Below are 20,483 nucleotides of genomic sequence, written 5' to 3' on the forward strand. Positions count from 1 at the left end.
ACTAGAACTGAACTAGAACTGAACTAGAACTGAACTAGAACTGAACTAGAACTGAACTAGAACTGAACTGGAACTGAACTAGAACTGAACTAGAACTTAACTAGAACTTAACTAGAACTGAACTAGAACTGAACTAGAACTGAACAAGAACTGAACTAGAACTGAACTGGAACTGGAACTAACCACAACTACACTAGAATTAAACTTGAATTAAAGTTGCTATTGGATAAAAATAGTCCAATACTTTTGTAGTAATTAAGATTTTGTTAAACAATTTAAATATTTCTTTGTTGCCGGAAATTTATTTTATTATTTTTTTTAATATGTTGAGTATTCATTTTTTTGTTATAAATGCATTTAATTATAAGCAGCAGGCGTTAATAATTTCCAATGCTCTTTTTGGTTTTTAAATTACTTTAGTTTGTGTGTATGAGTTTTTAATGTACGTGAGATTTAGATCTTTTTTTTTTTTTTTTTTTTGTATATCATAGTGTACAAATGCTGGTAGTTGTTATATGACTAAAATACAAACACAAAAACACCAAACCATATGCATAAACATACAGACACACATATAATTTAAATAGTGAGTTTTTGAGTGGGTGGTTTGGTAGTGGAGAAATGAGGTCCTTAAAAAGGATTTAGTATTCTTTTAATTGAAAAACTTTTTTAGTTTGACTTTAAAAGCGAGTGTAAAAGCGTGTGAATAATAAATAATTTAAGTTAAATTTACACTTTATAGCCAGTTGTGGGTTTTAAAAAAGGACATTTAAATATTTATGAAATATATTTGTGTAGTGTTAGTTTGGAATGTTCAAAAATATTAAGTGAATTGTGATAAAATATTTAAAAATTTAAATGGACTTTGTAACAAACGTTATAAGAAATACATACAATTTGTAATAACACCTTAACAGAGTAACTTAAGTATTGGTATTTTAATGCGTTATTTTGTAGAATCACCTATGTCTTTTATCCCGTTCATTTATTTTTCTTATTTGACCTTTAACACCTATTAAGCACCTAATTATACCTTAACGGAAACGGAAGCAATTTATGTTTATCTCTTCTAAATTGTATAAAAATAAAAAATAAATAAAAACTGGCACTTACAAGCAAATTTCCTAAAATAAAACAGTTCATTTATTTCTATTGAACTAAATTCTGTTTTTTTTTTGCAAACATTACACAAACAATTGAAAAATATTTATATAATACATAAAAGAAATATAAAAAGAAAAACAGAAATTCTATATAGTACTACTCTCATGTATATGCTATTTATTTTGGAAGCATGTCAAGGACAATTATTTAATACAAAAGCCAGCCAAAAATACATGCAAGCCAACGCAACCAATAAAAAGGATTTACTAGAAATATAATCTACAACTACACTACTACTCAATGAATGAAAAAAAAAACAACTAAAACTTTAGTAAAAAAATATATTTTCTTTTGGTAAAATAGTGTCAATGATAAATGAAAAAATAAATGTTTTAAAGTAAGTTGAAAAAGGCGGAAATATGATTTACTTGCAGCTCTTTTATTTCGTTTTAATATTATAATATTAGTTTACAGTCTTAGAGTTAACAAAAGAGGAAATTAAATTTTATATTGTTAAACTTTAAGTTTGTTAAATGGTATCAGTTTTAATTTAGATCTAGTTTAGTTTTAGTTCAGTTTTCGATCAGTTTTCGATCAGTTCTATTTCAGTTCTAGTTCAGTTCTAGTTCAGTTCTAGTTCAGTTCTAGTTCAGTTCTAGTTCAGTTCTAGTTCAGTTCTAGTTCAGTTCTAGTTCAGTTCTAGTTCAGTTCTAGTTCAGTTCTAGTTCAGTTCTAGTTCAGTTCTAGTTCAGTTCTAGTTCTAGTTCAGTTCTAGTTCAGTTCTAGTTCAGTTCTAGTTCAGTTCTAGTTCAGTTTTACTTCAGTTCTACTTCAGTTCTAGTTGAGTTTTACTTCAGTTCTACTTCACTTCATGTTCAGTTCTGGTTCAGTTGTAGTTCGTATTTACCAATTTTTTTCGTTTATTATCATACTAAATTGCAAACTAATATACACCAAACATTTTAAATTTATACTGTTCCCAAAAAATCTTGATATCATTAATGTAAATTACGCCACTCACTTTTCATAATTGGGTATGGATGTCTTTTAGCGAAATAAATAAAGTTTTTTAGTTCATCCACTCTTTAGCTTTGCCCACTTCAATACATTTTTTCTTTCTATACAATTTAAAAGTTTTGTTACACCTGTAAAATGTTAGTAGTTTAGTTGGTTCTGCAGTTTATAGCCAACGCTAAAAATCAGTTTGTGAAAAAAAGCCAAAAATTCTGTAGATTTTAAATGCTCTTTTTTTCATTTGTGGCAGTAAATGAAAAGAAAACAAAATAAAAACAAAATTTTTTACAGTTAATATTAAAAATACATAAAATAAAACAAGCTACGAAATTGTTGCAAACATTTCAAAAACTTTGTTCTTTTTTTTGGTATAAACGCGATTTTTTTTTGTTTGTTTGTTGTACAAAACAAACATCAACAACATAAAAATGTTGTGTTGCTACTACACAGCTGCCTCAAAATAAAATTGAAACAAATCAACAACAAAACTTGATTTTGCAACAGCCCAAAAACTTAAACTGGGATAAAGTTTTTTTTTGTATGTTTTTTGTTTGTGTTTTAAATACATTAAGTAGGTTTTGTTTTGTGTTTATTTCTTTTTCTTCACTTTTATTTTTTTGTAGTTTATTTTACAAACTATAAATCGAAAAATAGGAAAATTGTAGCCTCAACAAAATTAAATAAATAGGAAATAAAAGAAGTTGTAAGTAGTAGAATATTGCTAACCACTCCCTCAATTATAAAATGTCTACTAGAAGTTTGTTTATTTTTTATTGTTTTGGTCTTTAACAAAATTCTATAGAAAGTTTTGTTTTGTAATATAGCTAGAGGTGACAAGTTGCAATATTTCAATTATGAAATAACAAATAATTTAAATTGTTTTTGTATCTCGTTTAAGAAATGTTGTGTTATTTCCTTTTGTAGAATTTTCTTTTTATAAAATTTTCGAAACTTTTCTATAAAAAAATATTACGCACATTTGGGCATATTTTTGTTTATTTATTAAAAATTGTTCTTATTTATAGAAAATTTTGTGTTTTTTTTATACAAAAATCCTTTATTATTTTTTTTTAAATAAGAGATATCTCTATAAAATTCTCATGATTTATAAAAAATTTTTGGAAATATTGTCTTTTGTTACAAAAACATTTTTGAAAAATTTAAGAAAATAATGAGATAATGTTTCCTTTTTATAAAAAAAATCGGAAATTTTATTTTTTATATACAATATTTAAAAATTATCTCTTTTATTGTTGAAAATTTTCAAGAAATTTATCTTTTTTATAGAAAATTTCAAAATTTGTTTTTTATAGAAAATTTTCAGGAAATTTTTCTTTTTTATAGAATATATTCGGAAAATGTCTCTTTTTCATAGAAAATTTTCTAAAACTTCTCTTTTTTTACAGAAAATTTTTAGATTTTTTTTTTAGAAATATTTTCTTTTTTATAGAATATATTCGGAAAAATCGCTTTTTATAGAAAGTTATTGGAAAACTTCTCTTTTTTAAAGAAAGCTTTCGAAGGACTTTCATTTCTATAGAAAAGAAAATGTTTTCTGAAATTTTTTATTATAGAAAATTTTTGGAATATTTATGATTTTATAGACAATTTTTCTTTTTTTATGGAAAATTTTTTAGAAAAATTATTTTTTTTTTATTTAAATTATAGAAAAATGTTCTATTTTTACAGAATATTTTCAGAAATTTTTTAAGAAAACTTTTGGAAAATTTCACTTTTTTCTAAAAAAATTTGGAAACATTTTCTTTTTAAAATTATCGACAAATTTCTCTTTTTAATATAAAATTTTTAAAACATTTCCCTTTTTTATAGAAACGTTTTGGAAATTTTTTCTTATTTTATTGACATTTTTTGGAAAATGTTTTTTTTTTCTAAAAAAGAAAAATTTTACTAAAATTTTATAAAAAATTTATCTTTTTAAAAAAAAATCAAAGAAAAATGCAAAGAAATCTATTGTTACAGAAAATGTTTAAAAATTTATTTTATTTTAAAAAATTCTCAGAAAATTTTTTTTTCAAAGAAAATTTTTTAAAAATATAAATTATTTATAGAAAAGATTCAAAATTTTATAGAAAATATTCCATAAATATTATTGTTTTTTTCAAAGAAAATATTTTAAAAATATAAATTATTTATAGAAAAGATTCAAAATTTTATAGAAAATATTCCATAAATATTACTTCTTATAAAAAATTCCTGAAAAATTTGTCTTTTTAAAAACAAAATATGTGTATTTTACAATTTGTCCTTTTTATAGTAAATTTTTGATAATTTTTTCTTTAGAAATTTATCTTTTTTCGCATTTGCATTTTCACTTAATTTCTGATCTTAATTTCCATTAGTTTTAAGAAAAAAAACTTCCAATTTAACTTTTAATTATAAACTTCTAACACTTAATACACAGCATTCATTAGTTTATCTTAAAAGTGACATACAACAGCAAACAAGTTTAAGCATGTTGTCGTATTCTCATGTGTAAAACACCTACTAAATAAATAGTAAAATAAAGAAAAATAATAATTACATGTGAAACAAAGCTCCTTAGGATAAAATATATTCTTTCAAGGATATTTTGACAATAACTTTTCTTACATAAATGTCATTTTCATGTAGTTTTTAGTTATACATACTCTAAGTATGTCTTAACTGCAAAAAATACATGCAAAACACATATGTATGGAGTAAAATCAAAAAAATATGTAAATAATTAAGATGAACAACAAAATTATGAAATAAAAAATGCAAAAAATAGGAAATCATCTTCTGACAAATGTGTTAAGAATAAAAGAGAAATTTGCCAACAATATTATTAAAACCATTTTTTTCATTCATTCAAATACAAACACAAACATATACTCACAGACATGAAAACATATAACATTTACAGACTTTTTAAATACACACATACAAACAAATATTTGTATGTTAAAACAACAATTTACATACACTCACTTATAAGTACTTACACATCAGTTTTAACAATAACATTTAGTTTAGTTTTCGTTTTTCCCTTTGTCCTTCTCTAACTCTTGTCGATGATGCTCTTGACTTTTTTTCTAGAATATTTATACATATATGTACATCCACACATACATATATGATATGCTGTCATCGGAGATGTTATAGCTGATGCAATTTCCTAGTGGTTGTTACATATTTTTCTTTAATACATTTTGTTTAAATCCCATTCTTGTTTGTATCATACTATTATTGTTATTATAGTATGTATTTGAGGATATTACATTTAAAATCATTTCAAATAATAACAACAATTATATGTCCTAATAATAAATATTCAAAAATTTATATACTCAAATAGTATTAAGCAAAAGCTATTGCATTTTTTTTTGTTGAGTTTTCATTTTAATGAAAACTAATGACAACACCAAACAAAAACTGGGTTGTACTTCCATAACCACTTACTTTTAAATGACTACTACTTAACGTCTGTAGTAATGACTTTCTTATAATTTGATATAGAAGTACTTAATTTTCAGCTTTTACATTTTATTTAATTGCGTGTTATGAATTTGTATTCGGCACAATAAAATAGCCAAGCAGTAATGACTAACAAATCAAAGTCTCTGATTCGTATTCTGGCTGGCTCTTTTTATTATTGAAAAATAAAACAAATTACTAAACAACTTCCTTGTAAGAGAAATTGCAAGTACTTCTTTAACTTCTTATTTGGAAGGGAACATGAAAATACTTGCCTTCAATGACATCACCGTTTTAAGATAATGACTTAAAATGCTAATGAAGAAGTAGTAAAAAGAAGTTTTATTTGATTTTAAACTCATTACTTTTCAATGTAATGAGTGCTTAAGCTATTTAAGGCTGAATACTAGATATTTTTTAAAATACCCAACAAAAACTTGGTCATGATTTGCCATTGTAAGCACATACCTTATTACATACTTTTAATAACTACTACATATTGCACTGATTACATAGAAGTACTTTAAATATGTCTTCTATATAATGTGTTAAATAAATACTTTGTTCTTTATTAGTCAGCTTTAGCGTTAAGATATAGAAGCTGTATATTCATAAAAGTTTTTTCACACTTAAAATATTTACAAATTTTTTCAGTATTATAGGTAGTATAGTTATTTCATACATTACTTGAAATGGAATTTGTAGCCAATTGACATAACTTATGTTTAATAAGGAATTAGTTAGAGGTTCCAGTCGATACTAGAAGTTTTTTTTAACGAAATATTTATTTTTACATTTCTGTAAAAGCTATTTCTCCTTTTCATAGAAATTTTGAATTTTTTTCTATAGAAATTGCCAGAAAATGTTTCTTTCTCTATAAAAAAAATATTCAAAAAATTTATTATTTTGAAAAAAATTACTTTTTCTACAGAAATTTCTCTTTTCTTAAAAGAATTATTAGAAAATTTCTTTAAATAAATAAATCCCCTTAAAAAAAGTTACTATTTCTATAGAAATTTCTCTTTTTTAAAGAGAATTTTTAAAAAATTAAATTTAATTTAATCGGAAAGTTTCACTTTTTTATAGAGAAATTTCCCTTTTTAATGGAAAATTATGAAAATTTTATTTAAAAAAAAATTAAAAATTTCTATTTTTATATCTATAGAAATTTCTTCTTTTTACAGAGAATTATCAGAAAATTTCTCTTAAAAAATAATCGGAAATTTATCAGAATTTTTTTTTTACAGAAAATATTCAAAAAATTTCTTCTTTTTATAGAAAATAATTGAAAAATTTATCTATTTTTATTTACGAATAATTTTTTTTTATTCTTCCTTCTTTTTAAAAATTTCGGAAATTTCTGTTTCTATGAAATTTTCGTTTTTTATAAAAAAATTATCGAAAAATTTCCTTTTTTTATAAAAAAAATTATCGAAAAATTTCCTTTTTTCTAGAAAATATTCGGAATTTTTTTATATAAACAATTATTGGAATTTCTTAAAGAAAAATTCGGAAATTTTTATAGAAAATTTTCGAAAAATTTATATTTAAAAATTTTTGTAAAAAACTTCTTTATTTTTTGAAGATTTTCATTTTTATAAAAAATGTTCGATAAAATCTAATTTTATAAAATTTTTTCAGAAATATTTCTTTCTTAGAATTCTTTGTTTTAAATAAATTTTTTTGAAAATAGAAATTATTCAGAAATTATATAGAAATTATTCAGAAATTTTCTATTTTTATAAGATTTATTTATTTTTATAAAATAACTTCAAAATTCAATTTTTATAGATTTTTTTTGAAAAGTTTTTATTTTAATTGTATTTGTACGAAAAATGTTTCTTTTTTAGACAATTTTGTAAAAATTAATTATTATGAAAATGAAAATTTTTTATAAAGAAATTCTCATGTTAAAAATATTTTTTTTATAGAAAAATTTTCATATTTAAAAAATTTCATTTTTAATAAAATTTCTGTAAATTATAATTTCTTATAAAATTTGTAGAAATTTCTCTTTTTAATAGAGACTTTTTTGGAATTTTTTCTTTGTTATAGAATATTTGAGGAATTTGTCTCAATTATTAGAAAAAATTACAGAAATTTCACTTTTTTATACCTTTTTCTGTAGAAAAAGATTGTTTTTTACATAGAAAACTTATTGAAAATTTATATTTTAAATAAAAATTCACTTTTTAAAGAAAATTTCTGGAAATTATCTTTTTCCTATAAAATTTGTGGAAATTTCTCTTTTTCATAGAAACTTTTTGGACATTTTCTCTATGTTATAGAAAATTGGAGGAATTTTTCTCAATTATTAGAAAAAATTTAAGAAATTTTACTTTTTTTTATTGAAAATTTGAAAATTTTTGACTTTTTTTGTTGAAAATTTACGAAAAGTTCTATTATTATATAGATCTTTTTTGGGAAAATTCTCTATTTTATTGAAAATTTTAAAAACTTTTTATTTTCATTGATATTTCTCTTCGAACAAAAAAAAAAAAATTAAATAAAAATTTCAACAATGTTTCTATTTGTAGAATATTTACGAAAAATTATTAAATCGAAATATTCAAATTTTCCAAAAATCAACAGAAATTCATCTGCTATTTAATGTTTATTTTTCGACTTTGTGCAAAATTATTAGTTTAAAAATTTATTAAAGCCTTGTTGTATGCATCTATCTCTATGTGTGAGTGTGTGTGAAAATTATTATTTATGTATGCAAGTGCTAGTGGGAGTGTGTGCTGATGCTAGTGTTAGAATAGTACGTGTTTTGTATATTTAAATTTTATATGATTTATTTTTTTTTTCATTTTACTAACATTTGTTATTTTCGAAGCTTAGTTTTGTTCTTGCTGTTTTCAATTGTTAACAATCTTACGTTGTTGTTGCTGTTTTTCATGCATTTGTTAACCACTTTTTTGTTTTAGATATTACATTTCAATTAGTAATAAAATACAGTTTAAAAAAGGCATAAATATTGTTTTAAAACTGGAAAAATGTATTACTGCTAAAATGAACAAATTTGTAAATCTTAAAATTATTTTGAAATTTTTAAGCTTTTTCTTAGATAGGCTGGTTAAAAGTTTTCATATGTGTTCGTTTTTTTTTTTTTTTTTGAAAAATTCCCTATTAACTTTCAGCTATTTTGAGGCTCTTAAAGTAAAACTCCTTTTTCCATTGACCAAATTGTGTTTCTTTAATACAAAGACCCAATGCATACAAATGGAAAACAACATTGTGGTTTTGGCACATGCTGTTGACACCACCACCACCACTAGCAATAGCAGCAGCAACAGCAACAACAGAAAAACAACTGCATTTGACTACAATTATAGCAAAAGAAATGTCATTAGAAATGTACTTGTAGCCCAAAGCAAATGAAAATCTTCAGTAAAATTTTGCAGCACAAAAAACCTACTGACTTCTCTCTACAGCAACACAGTCAGGCACTGCACAATGCAATTGCAAAAAAGTATTTTACTTTAGGTAGCCATACATACCAGGTATCCAAACTTATTTACATTATAATTGAGATTTTAAGAAAAAAAAAAACAAGAAGAAATAATGTTTACAATGAACTATTTTTGTTTGCAAACAAGAAAAATATTTGAATTTTAAAATCCTTAGGAGAGAGAAAAAAATCAAGGTTTCTGGATAAATATGCAATATTGGTTTGTAGTGAGTTAATTTAATTTTTTGTTTCTCACAAGCTAATTTATTTTATCCATGTAAATATGTATAAATAAACCAACAACTTTATAGCTTCTGTTTTATATTTCTATTTTGATTAAAATAACAAAAAAATAACATTATATCAATTTATATTGAAAAACATTTGAAAGCAACAACCAACCACATTGTATAAATTCAATATAATTTCTAACCAATCAGTAGATTTATTCATTTATTTATTCATTCATTCAGATTTATAAATTATAAAATCAATCAAATTGATTTTTAAATGTAAAATATGTTATTGATATACATACATATATATTTTGCATTTATATCGAGTATAACAGAGCAGCGAAAGAATTAATTGTTTAACATAAAAATAAATTTATGTAGAGAAATTTTAATATTCATTTGAATTAACTGTCGTGTGATTCTGTTTGTCAATCGCCAATTAAATTGCTGGCACATACAATTATTACAATTTTGTACAAAATAAAGTGCTTTTAAACATTTCTATAAATATTGATGTCAATAGTAAAATTGCTGAGATTTTATTTAGAGTTTTAAATGGTTGCTAGTTATAAACGTTAAATTGGATTAAACTAAATGAGGACATTAAGGGGGTTTTACATTCATATTTCCTTTTAAAATCTGTTTTTGTTTGTTTTTGAAAATTTCTCATTTTATTGAAAATTTTCATTTAATTTCTTTTTAATAGAGTTTTTTTTTTGTAGAAAATTTTGCTTTATAGAAAATTTTTTCAGAAAAATTCAGTTATATAAAATTTTTGAAAAAATTTGCTTTTTTTAGAAACATTTCTCTTTATAATATTTCGGAATTTTTCTCCTTCTGTCTTTTATAAAAAAATTTCGCTGAATTTATATTTTCTATTAAACTTTTTTGAAAAATTATTCTTTTCAATAAAAATTGTTTCGAAAAAATTATAGAAAATTATTGGTCACTTTTCTATACTCTTTTTTAAAAAAGTTTTAGTAAATTTCTTATGAAAAAGTTTTTCTTTCATGAAAGTTTTTTGGAAGGTTTCTCTTTTAAAGGTCATTTTTGTGAAATTTTTCTCTTATAGAAAATTTTTTTCTATTAAAAGTTATTGGTCATTTTCGAAAAATTCTCTTTTATAAAAAATTTAAGATTCTTTAAAAGTAAATTTCTCTTTTAAAGAATATTATCAGTAAATTTCTCTTTTACAGGAAATTTTCAATAAATTTATTTTAATAGAAAATCTTCAAAATTTTTTTCTTTTTTATACAATTTTTGGAAAGTTTCATTTTTAAAGGACGTTTTTGGAAATTTTTCTTTAAAAAAAATGTTGGATAAATTTATCTTTTATAACATTTTTCGATAAATTTATTTTTCTGTTAAAAGTTTTTGGAAAATTATATAAAATTATTGGTAATTTTCGGAAAATACTCTTTTACAGAAAATTTTCAATAAATAGATTTTTTGAAAATTTTCAATAAATAGATTTTTTGAAAATTTTCAAAAATTTTTTTCTGAAAAATTTCTATTTAAAAAAATCTTCAAAAAGTTTCTCTATTATAAAAAAAAACTTTCGGTAATTTTCTCTTTTATTGAAAATTTTTGGTAGATATTTGTTTTATAAAAAATTTTCGGAAAATTCCTTATTTATAGAAAACTTTCGGTAGATTTTTCTTTTTTAGAAAACTTTTCGTAGATTTTTCTTTCTTAGAAAACTTTCGGTAAATTCTATTTTATAGAAATTTTTTGATAAATTTCTCCTTTATAGAAAATTTTTTAAAAATTTCTCTTTTATAGAAAAGTTTGGAAAATATGTCTTTATATTAAATTTTGGATAATTTCTCTTGTATACAACTTTTTTTTATAGAAAATTTGAGGCAAATGAATTCATACTTGTTTTACATAAAATTTACAAGTTCGTTATTCTTAGAAAATGTGTATATAAATCCAACTAATTCTATTAATATACAGCCAGTGCGTATACTTAATATCTAACTTCATCAAAGTAAAAAAATATTAATCATACGTGTTATTTTAGTCACATTACGATTTCCTCAAAATTCAAACATTCACATTTTTTTTAATTAACAATAAACGAAAAAAATCAAACATGTTTCCCACTACAAAATTGCCATAAATTAATATTCAAATATACAAAAATCATTGACAAAAAAGCATCCATTATATTTAATGATTGTGACTCACAAAAGGCTCGTTATAAATCAAAAATATAAGAAATAATGGCAACAGAAGGCAAACGAAAAGACACGCAACACAAAACACTGTTATGGCTTGGTACTAAATAATGATTAACTAAAAACTAGTACGGAACAAAAAGAGTCAAACAAAAATACTGTGTATACAGTGATTCATAAAAGTAAACTAACACTAGAGTAAATACAAACTGAAATGTATGGTTAACACTAAGGAATGTCATAAATCGAAAATTATGACAGCGAATTTTAAGAGGAAAAGAGAATTTCATGTAATATTGACCACATTTATATGTATATTCCTTTAAATACATACATACTTACTTGTATTTATGTACATATGTACGTATGAACAAAATAAAGAAACATTCATTTAACACCAATAGAAGAACATAACCTACAACAACAATAGCGTCATAGTTTACCTTGGCTAAGTGGTCATAAAATACTAAACAAAAATCAAGCAAGACGAGGAAACACTAATGAAACTTATACAAACTGAAAAACCAAAAAAATCTCTATATTTTATAATGTATGTAAAAATATAAAACACAACAGAACATAGTAGTTTTGAGTAAGTACTATTACTCTCTTACTCTCTTTTATTGCATTGAGTGAAAATTTTAATTTTAGCTCTTTGAGTATAAGTTTTTTGTTAAGAGTATGCAATGACGTCATTGTTAAGCAACGACAAATAGTTTCATCTCAATTTATTTTTATATTTTGCTCGAGAGTAAGTTTTTTTCCTTGTATGGTACCCTTCAATTTTTTATTTAAAGAAACTTTGTAATGCCAACTCTGTGATTTTCTAATTAATTTCGTTAAGCCTTCAAAGTCTTCAAGTCCCAGATTAAATCTTTATAGTCCGGACTATAGACTACTCTATAGTCCAGATTATAGACTACTCTATAGTCCAGACTATAGACTACTCTATAGTCCAGACTATAGACTACTCTATAGTCCAGACTATAGACTACTCTATAGTCCAGACTATAGACTACTCTATAGTCCAGACTATAGACTACTCTATAGTCTAGACTATAGACTACTCTATAGTCCAGACTATAGACTACTCTATAGTCCAGACTATAGACTTATCTATAGTCCAGACTATAGACTTATCTATAGTCCAGACTATAGACTTATCTATAGTCCAGACTATAGACTACTCTATAGTCCAGACTATAGACTTATATATAGTCCAGACTATAGACTACTCTATAGTCCAGACTATAGACTACTCTATAGTCCAGACTATAGACTACTCTATAGTCCAGACTATAGACTACTCTATAGTCCAGACTATAGACTACTCTATAGTCCAGACTATAGACTACTCTATAGTCCAGACTATAGACTACTCTATAGTCCAGACTATAGACTACTCTATAGTCCAGACTATAGACTACTCTATAGTCCAGACTATAGACTACTCTATAGTCCAGACTATAGACTACTCTATAGTCCAGACTATAGACTACTCTATAGTCCAGACTATAGACTACTCTATAGTCCAGACTATAGACTACTCTATAGTCCAGACTATAGACTACTCTATAGTCCAGACTATAGACTACTCTATAGTCCAGACTATAGACTTATCTATAGTCCAGACTATAGACTTATCTATAGTCCAGACTATAGACTTATCTATAGTCCAGACTATAGACTTATCTATAGTCCAGACTATAGACTTATCTATAGTCCAGACTTTAGACTTATCTATAGTCCAGACTATAGACTTATCTATAGTCCAGACTATAGACTTATCTATAGTCCAGACTATAGACTTATCTATAGTCCAGACTATAGACTTATCTATAGTCCAGACTATAGACTTATCTATAGTCCAGACTATAGACTTATCTATAGTCCAGACTATAGACTTATCTATAGTCCAGACTATAGACTTATCTATAGTCCAGACTATAGACTTATCTATAGTCAAGACTATAGACTTATCTATAGTCCAGACTATAGACTACTCTATAGTCCAGTCTATATACTACTCTATAGTCCAGACTATAGACTACTCTTTAGTCCAGACTATAGGCTACTTTATAGTCCAGACTAGATACTAAGCTATGTCTAGATTATAAACTAATCCATGGACCAGACTATAGACTATCCTATCCAATCTAGACTTAGTCCATTTCATAATATACATAGATATTACGTTGATATTTTCTATTTTAAAAATATCTATCTAACCATTATTTGATGTTACTTTAATTGTTGTTGTAGTTGGTTTAGTTATTGTTGTTTGTGTTAATGTTGTGTGCGTTAAAGTATAAATTAATTAAAAATATATGATAAACATATAAACCATTGACCTTGTTTTGTTGTTGTTTTATTTGTTGCTCTCATATAATTTTTTACACAAACACAACACTCCCTTTGGCGTGGCGTCATTGTTTTAACACACACATTTTTATACATGAACATGTACTTTCACATACGTATACATATAAAACCAGCATAAATGTAGCTGTGGCTATAATTTAAAACAGCTTAAATTGTAAATTACAAGATTTTCTTGTATGTCTTGTAAACGAGACTTAAAGTTTCACTTTATTAGGTCAGACGTTTTAAAAATGTGTATAATTAACTTAAAACGACTTAACTTCTTTTGCTTTCATTCTACAATTTTGCATGTAAATATGTATTTATATTTACATCCATACATATGGTACACTACATTACTACTTTTTTGCCTCTCTTTTTCTATATGGTAGTATTTATGTTGGTGTTATATAGTTGTTGTTATTAAAGCGCGAAATTTTTATTACAGTTGTTGTCGTTAATTTTTATTTCTGTAGTTTGTATTCGTAATTGTTGAAAAGAAAGAAAAAAGAAATACATAAGTGAGTGAGTGAATTTTTCTCTTTTCTTAATTTCATTGTAAAATGGCAAATGGGAACGACAAATGAATTTTCAACAGACATGAATACGTATACGTAATATTAATTATTGTTTGAATATGAATTCCTTATGGTTTACACACCTACATACATACATATGTACATTTTTATGAAAATCCATATGTTATTAGGTAGGATCAACTAAGAAATTTACAAACAAGGGTTTTTGTAATTTTATTCAAAATTTTTATATTAAATTTTTTTGTTGCAGTGTTGTATAAAAATCTAATCAAAGTTAGGCTTAACTTAATATTATTTTAGCTATTTTATGTTCAAAGTAACTGAGTTTCGTAATCTGGTCTAATCTACTGTACAGAAAATTTCATGCTTGTACGTATACTTACTTAATATTTACGCATTAAATATAAACATGAATACGTATACGCAACGTTGTACATAAAATAATTTTAAATAAGACAGAACTGAACTAGAACTGTACTAGAACTGTACTAGAACTGAACTAGAACTGAACTAGAACTGAACTAGAACTGAACTAGAACTGAACTAGAACTGAACTAGAACTGAACTAGAACTGAACTAGAACTGAACTAGAACTGAACTAGAACTGAACTAGAACTGAACTAAAACTGAACTAGAACTGAACTAGAACTGAATTAGAACTGAACTAGAACTGAACTAAAGACATTTGGATGCTGTTAAAATGTATTCCCTTGTTAAAACATTCTATTAAACAATTTAATAAAATTATGTTAAATTTTTTCCTTCTTGTATTTTGAACATAAATTATTAAATATTTAATATGCCACTATTTAAACAAGACTCTACCATCAATTTAAACTTTTGGGTACAATAAATTTTCGCAAATTTAAAACGCCAAGAAAAACTGTGTTTAATTAGAATTTATTTAAATATTTAAATAAAACAATGTAATATAATTAAAATATTACACTATACAAGTATTTTTGCAACAATAGCGAGAGCAGGTAATTATAATTTTAAATTTAGCAAATGAATAAAAAGAGGAAAGAGGATATAATAATTAAGTGTACATATATATGTTTACGTGAAGTATATATTTTATGTATGTTTTTACCAACTGTAAATGGTTGTAAAAAATAAAGAGTAAATAGAACAAAGGAAAATACTTAAAATATTAAAATAACGTACAACGTTTTAAAACACCACATTGTTACCAGTAAATATTACATAAAAATGATATAAAATTTAAAATTTATTATTCTCTATTTTTTTGACTTAAATTTGAATTTTAGCACTTAGTTTTATTAATATTAAATTTTTAAATTTCAACTTATTATTTTAGACTTTGTAGTAAAATTCCAAAAATCATTTAATTTATGTATTTGTTTAAAAATCTCTTAACAAATATGACATTCAATTGAAATTTTTCATTCTCAATTTATAGAAATCTATATAAAGTAATTGAACAATTTATCAATAACTTTAATACATACATGTATAAGTATGTGAGTATTGTTCATTTCCTACAACTTTGATCTAAGTCAGGAAGCAGTAATTTCAAAGGAATAGCTTTGAATATTTTATAAAATTGTATTTTTATTGAATTCATATTTTTTAAATAAATATATAAATTTAATTATCACACTATTAAGGTAAATAAGCAGTATAAGTCTTTATCTAAAGGATTTTAAATATTATAGAAAATATTACCATTATTACCACAGTTTTGCTGCATGTGCTGCAAAACTTTATGCAACTAATCATACCACAAATATTTACGGACAACTTGTTGTTGTAATCATTTAGTCATTTACTTAATAGAGAGTTTAGAAAAGTAAACAAACCTCATAATATTATACTAGTCAGCTAGTCCGGTTGGCAATTAACAAATAAAATTCATTTCGATAATAATGATGATGATCTAAAACAAATTGGACTTTTTTTGCCATTTCAACTTGTGTATATATTTTTAAATTTGTAATACATACCTTTACAACACATTTGTCAATAATGAAATTGGTTTTGTGTTAAAGTATTATTAAGTACTTATTAAATACAGAGAGCTGAATTAAGTGAGGTACAGATTATGAAATACATTTCATGAAACTGTTTAACATCTTAATGTTTGTTTTAAAACGAAGCTAAACTAGAACTAAAGTAGAACTGAACTTTAATTGAGTTTTATCTGAACTAGAACTGAGGTAGAACTGAGGTAGAACTGAGCTAGAACTGAACTAGAACAGAACTAGAACAGAGCTAGAACTGAACTAGAACTGAACTAAAACTGAACTAGAACTGAACTAGAACTGAACTAGAACTGAACTAGAACTGAACTAGAACTGAACTAGAACTGAACTAGAACTGAACTAGAACTGAACTAGAACTGAACTAGAACTGAACTAGAACTGAACTAGAACTGAACTAGAACTGAACTAGAACTGAACTAGAACTGAACTAGAACTGAACTAGAACTGAACTAAAACTAAACTAGAACTGGACTAGAACTGAACTAGAACTAACTGGAACTGAACTACAACTGAACTAGAACCGAATTAGAACTGAACTAGAACTAAAATTTTTTTCTAGAAAATCAAGTTTATAACATGAAAAAAGTTTTTGTCAAGAATTGTCCCTCAAACAATACCATATGGTTCTGTTCTATAATACTATCATTGGAATTGTAGGAATTATTTTTAACATTCTGTTTACTTAAGCACTTTACAGTAAATTCCTATAAATCATAAATATTTTTATTAGTCTGCTATATGGGTATTATAAAATCAAAACACATATTACATGACAAGCATTTTAAAGACTATAAATCCTTTTACGTGGTAAAATACGTGTGTGGAGTTGTTAAATAAACGAATATAGTTCGAATTAAAGTTTAATTGTTGTTGGCTGATTCTGGAACAATTTTAGATAAGACCACAATTGAACAAAGTAATTACAAGTATTTGTTGTTTTTCAATAAACTTATATTGGACTTTTTATATTCAACTAATAACACTTGAATGGCATGACGCTTGTCAATATATTTGAAATAACTTAAAATAAAATATGGTACAAAGTGGATAAATTAATTAATTTATCAATCTAATATTCATTAATATCAAAAATTTGCTCTATTTTTAATAATTTAAATATATAATTTAAACGAATACTTTTTTATTGAAACAAATTAGTTCGATATAGCCTTATTTCAATATTGAACTCATCAGGGATTTCTATACTCTTTTCCTAATTATTTCGTTTTCCCCATCTCAAAATAATTGTTGCCCTGTTGTGAGATTTCAAATGTCCAATTCAATTGCAGTTTGAAACAAAACTTACACACATACACAGCTATTTAGTATTTGTATCTCGACACATATTTATAAAAGTTTTTAATTGACATTTATAATAATACACACCTGTCCAATAGAGATTTTATTAGTGGTGTGATGATGGTAAATGGCAAGTGCTTTTATATGTATCAAAAAACATCAGCCTGAGAACAAGGGGCATAAACATATTTGTGGTCAACCGCTACCACCCAAACAGATAATGAACTCAAGTTATAATACAAACAAATAAACATAAAATACAGTTGAAATGCTTAAACACTTAAACATGGACATTTATATGTGTGAGTATATATCTGTGATTACAAGTCATAACAGCTTAACTCGATAATCCTGTGTTGGAGAAAACTCACTTTTTCAGAAACCTAATTGCATAAAATAGATAGATAGATAGATAGATAGATAGATAGATAGATAGATAGATAGATAGATAGATAGATAGATAGATAGATAGATAGATAGATAGATAGATAGATAGATAGATAGATAGATAGATAGATAGATAGATAGATAGATAGATAGATAGATAGATAGATAGATAGATAGATAGATAGATAGATAGATAGATAGATAGATAGATAGATAGATAGATAGATAGATAGATAGATAGATAGATAGATAGATAGATAGATAGATAGATAGAAATATAGATAGGCAATAGATACGGTCGTAGTCGTTTTGTACCTCAGCACTTAATGCTTCCAACCGCACTTATGTTTGTGTTGGTCTGTGTCAATATGCTTGTATGTTTTCATTGTATTTACACTTGTGAATTGTTCTTAAATACTTTAATTGGCGCTCATTTGTTGGCATGTCTACTTTATTAATTACCATCGCACAAAAAGTATGAAAATAACTCTGAATTATGGAAAAAGTATGAAATTTGTATAACCTCTAGAAAGTATTTATCCATATAAAATTGTACGCTTCCATGCGTGTATTTTTTTTTAAGTATAAAACAATTATTACAATTGCATTCACATTCTCACAGTAAAATGTATAGCATATTTTAAGGATGTAATATAAATGTGCTGGCATACGTATACGACAGTCAGTTATAAATTAATTTATTAAATTATTTTAAACAAACTTTATGAAATATGTATTAAATATAGTTGGTGTAATAACTACGTATTTTTTAAAGGATTTAGCAAATATGAACTTTATTTAAATTAAAAAACGTGTATTAAGTTTTTATCTTTTAAAGTGTTAATAGAAATTACAAAAATTTGTTGGAAATTTTGTACAAGAGCCGAAAATTTTTGAATTTGCAAAAATGTTTATTAAAAAAAACTATAAAAATTCACAAAAAAATAAATTTATTCATAAGTTTCTCCGTAAAATGTTCGATTTTTTTCTTGTGAATTAATAGGAAATTTAAATGTTTTTACCCAGCTCCTCTAAATTCTACAATGTCATAAATTATAAAATTTTTTCTTTAATTTAAATCAATAAATTTTATTTATTTGTGCATTTTTTGTTTAAATTTATGTCGTACTACTTATATTTAGATAATTTATTGCTTTATATTAATTCTTTATATATTTTTTTAATTGTTGCATGTATTTATTACGTAAATTTTAATTTATTAATATTTATTAATTTTTTATTTAATATAATTAATTTTAACATTTTTCTTTTCTTTTTTTATTATTATTTTCATGCTAAAAATTTGCTTGCCTACTTGCTAAATGTACGTGTTTGTCTCTCTCTCTCACACTTACACACAAACACACTCTCACTTGCTGTTTGTACGTGTGTTTGCTGTATTTTTGTTTATTATTTGCCTGTGTATTGTATTTGTCTTGCAATTTATTTTTGTTTACTTCATTTTGTTTTTACAACTATCAATATTTTTTTTCCTTCCTAACGCGGGCATTTTTTACACTCTTACCAACACCATTTTACCTTTGGTATATGGTATGCGTGCTGAAAAATAAAAAAAAATCAAATGTATTGATTGTTTGTATTTTGTTTCCTGTCATTTGAACGTGATCTTTGTCGCTCTCTTTTTAATATACTGCATCGTATTATTGTTATTATTGCTGCTGCTGTTATGTTGTGTTATTTGTTGATCAACTTTATTTATTACTGTTGTTGTCTATTTGATTTTCATGTAGAATTTTGGAAAGCAAAATAAGGTTTGTTTAAAATATAATATATTTTTAATTTAAATTGAAATAATTTGGTGGCGGTTTTTATGTAATCTTTTCTTCAATTTTAATTTGTAACTAATAAATAACCAATAATTTAATTTATTTAATTATAAATGGATTTCGATTTCCAACTATAGGTTTGATTCTCCGCGAAGTGCGCCTAGTCTATGGATTAGTATATAGACAAGTCAATTGATTAGTTTAGTCTGTAGAACTAGTCAATTGATTGGACTATAGACTGGAATATTGTCTAGTCTATGGACTAGTCAATTTTGTAGTATATTGCCTAGTCAGTGGACTGCAATCTGATCTTTTAAAAGTTTTTCCATAAAATTGGATATTTTCATTCAATCGACTAGTCCATAAATCTGTCCATTGAATAGAATATGAACTTGTCTAATGGCTATTGAGTAGAAGATTAATCTAATTGTTAACTGACTAGGTCTACTCTATTGATTTGTCTAGTATATTAATTAATCTATTGACTATGGACTGGTCTATGGAATTGCCTATTGAAAGGTTTTTTAACTAGTTTATTGACTAATCGATTTATTATCTTATTAACTTGCCAATGGTCTAATCTTATAACTCTATACTAGTCTTTTGGCTATTTTATTGAGTGTTCGATTTACTAGACTATAGACTAGTCTATGGATAGTT

General features: G+C 24.5%; 1 protein-coding gene across 16 annotated transcripts in view; it reads left to right on the forward strand.

The window, feature by feature from the left end:
• The window catches only part of LOC111675844, a 73,130-nt gene that overhangs the window by 40,699 nt on the left and 11,948 nt on the right, over positions 1-20,483 (forward strand). For 14 of the 16 annotated variants that reach the window (XM_046951312.1, XM_046951316.1, XM_046951314.1 and 11 more), the window contains exon 3: positions 19,788-19,808. The exons of the other annotated variants lie outside the window; for them this stretch is intronic. In XM_046951312.1, the coding sequence (XP_046807268.1) occupies positions 19,788-19,808 (21 nt within the window). The remainder of the gene's footprint in view (positions 1-19,787; positions 19,809-20,483) is intronic. 16 annotated transcript variants of the gene reach the window in all.

This window comes from Lucilia cuprina, chromosome 5, assembly GCF_022045245.1.
Source record: "Lucilia cuprina isolate Lc7/37 chromosome 5, ASM2204524v1, whole genome shotgun sequence".
In the NCBI taxonomy this organism is placed as follows: domain Eukaryota; kingdom Metazoa; phylum Arthropoda; class Insecta; order Diptera; family Calliphoridae; genus Lucilia; species Lucilia cuprina.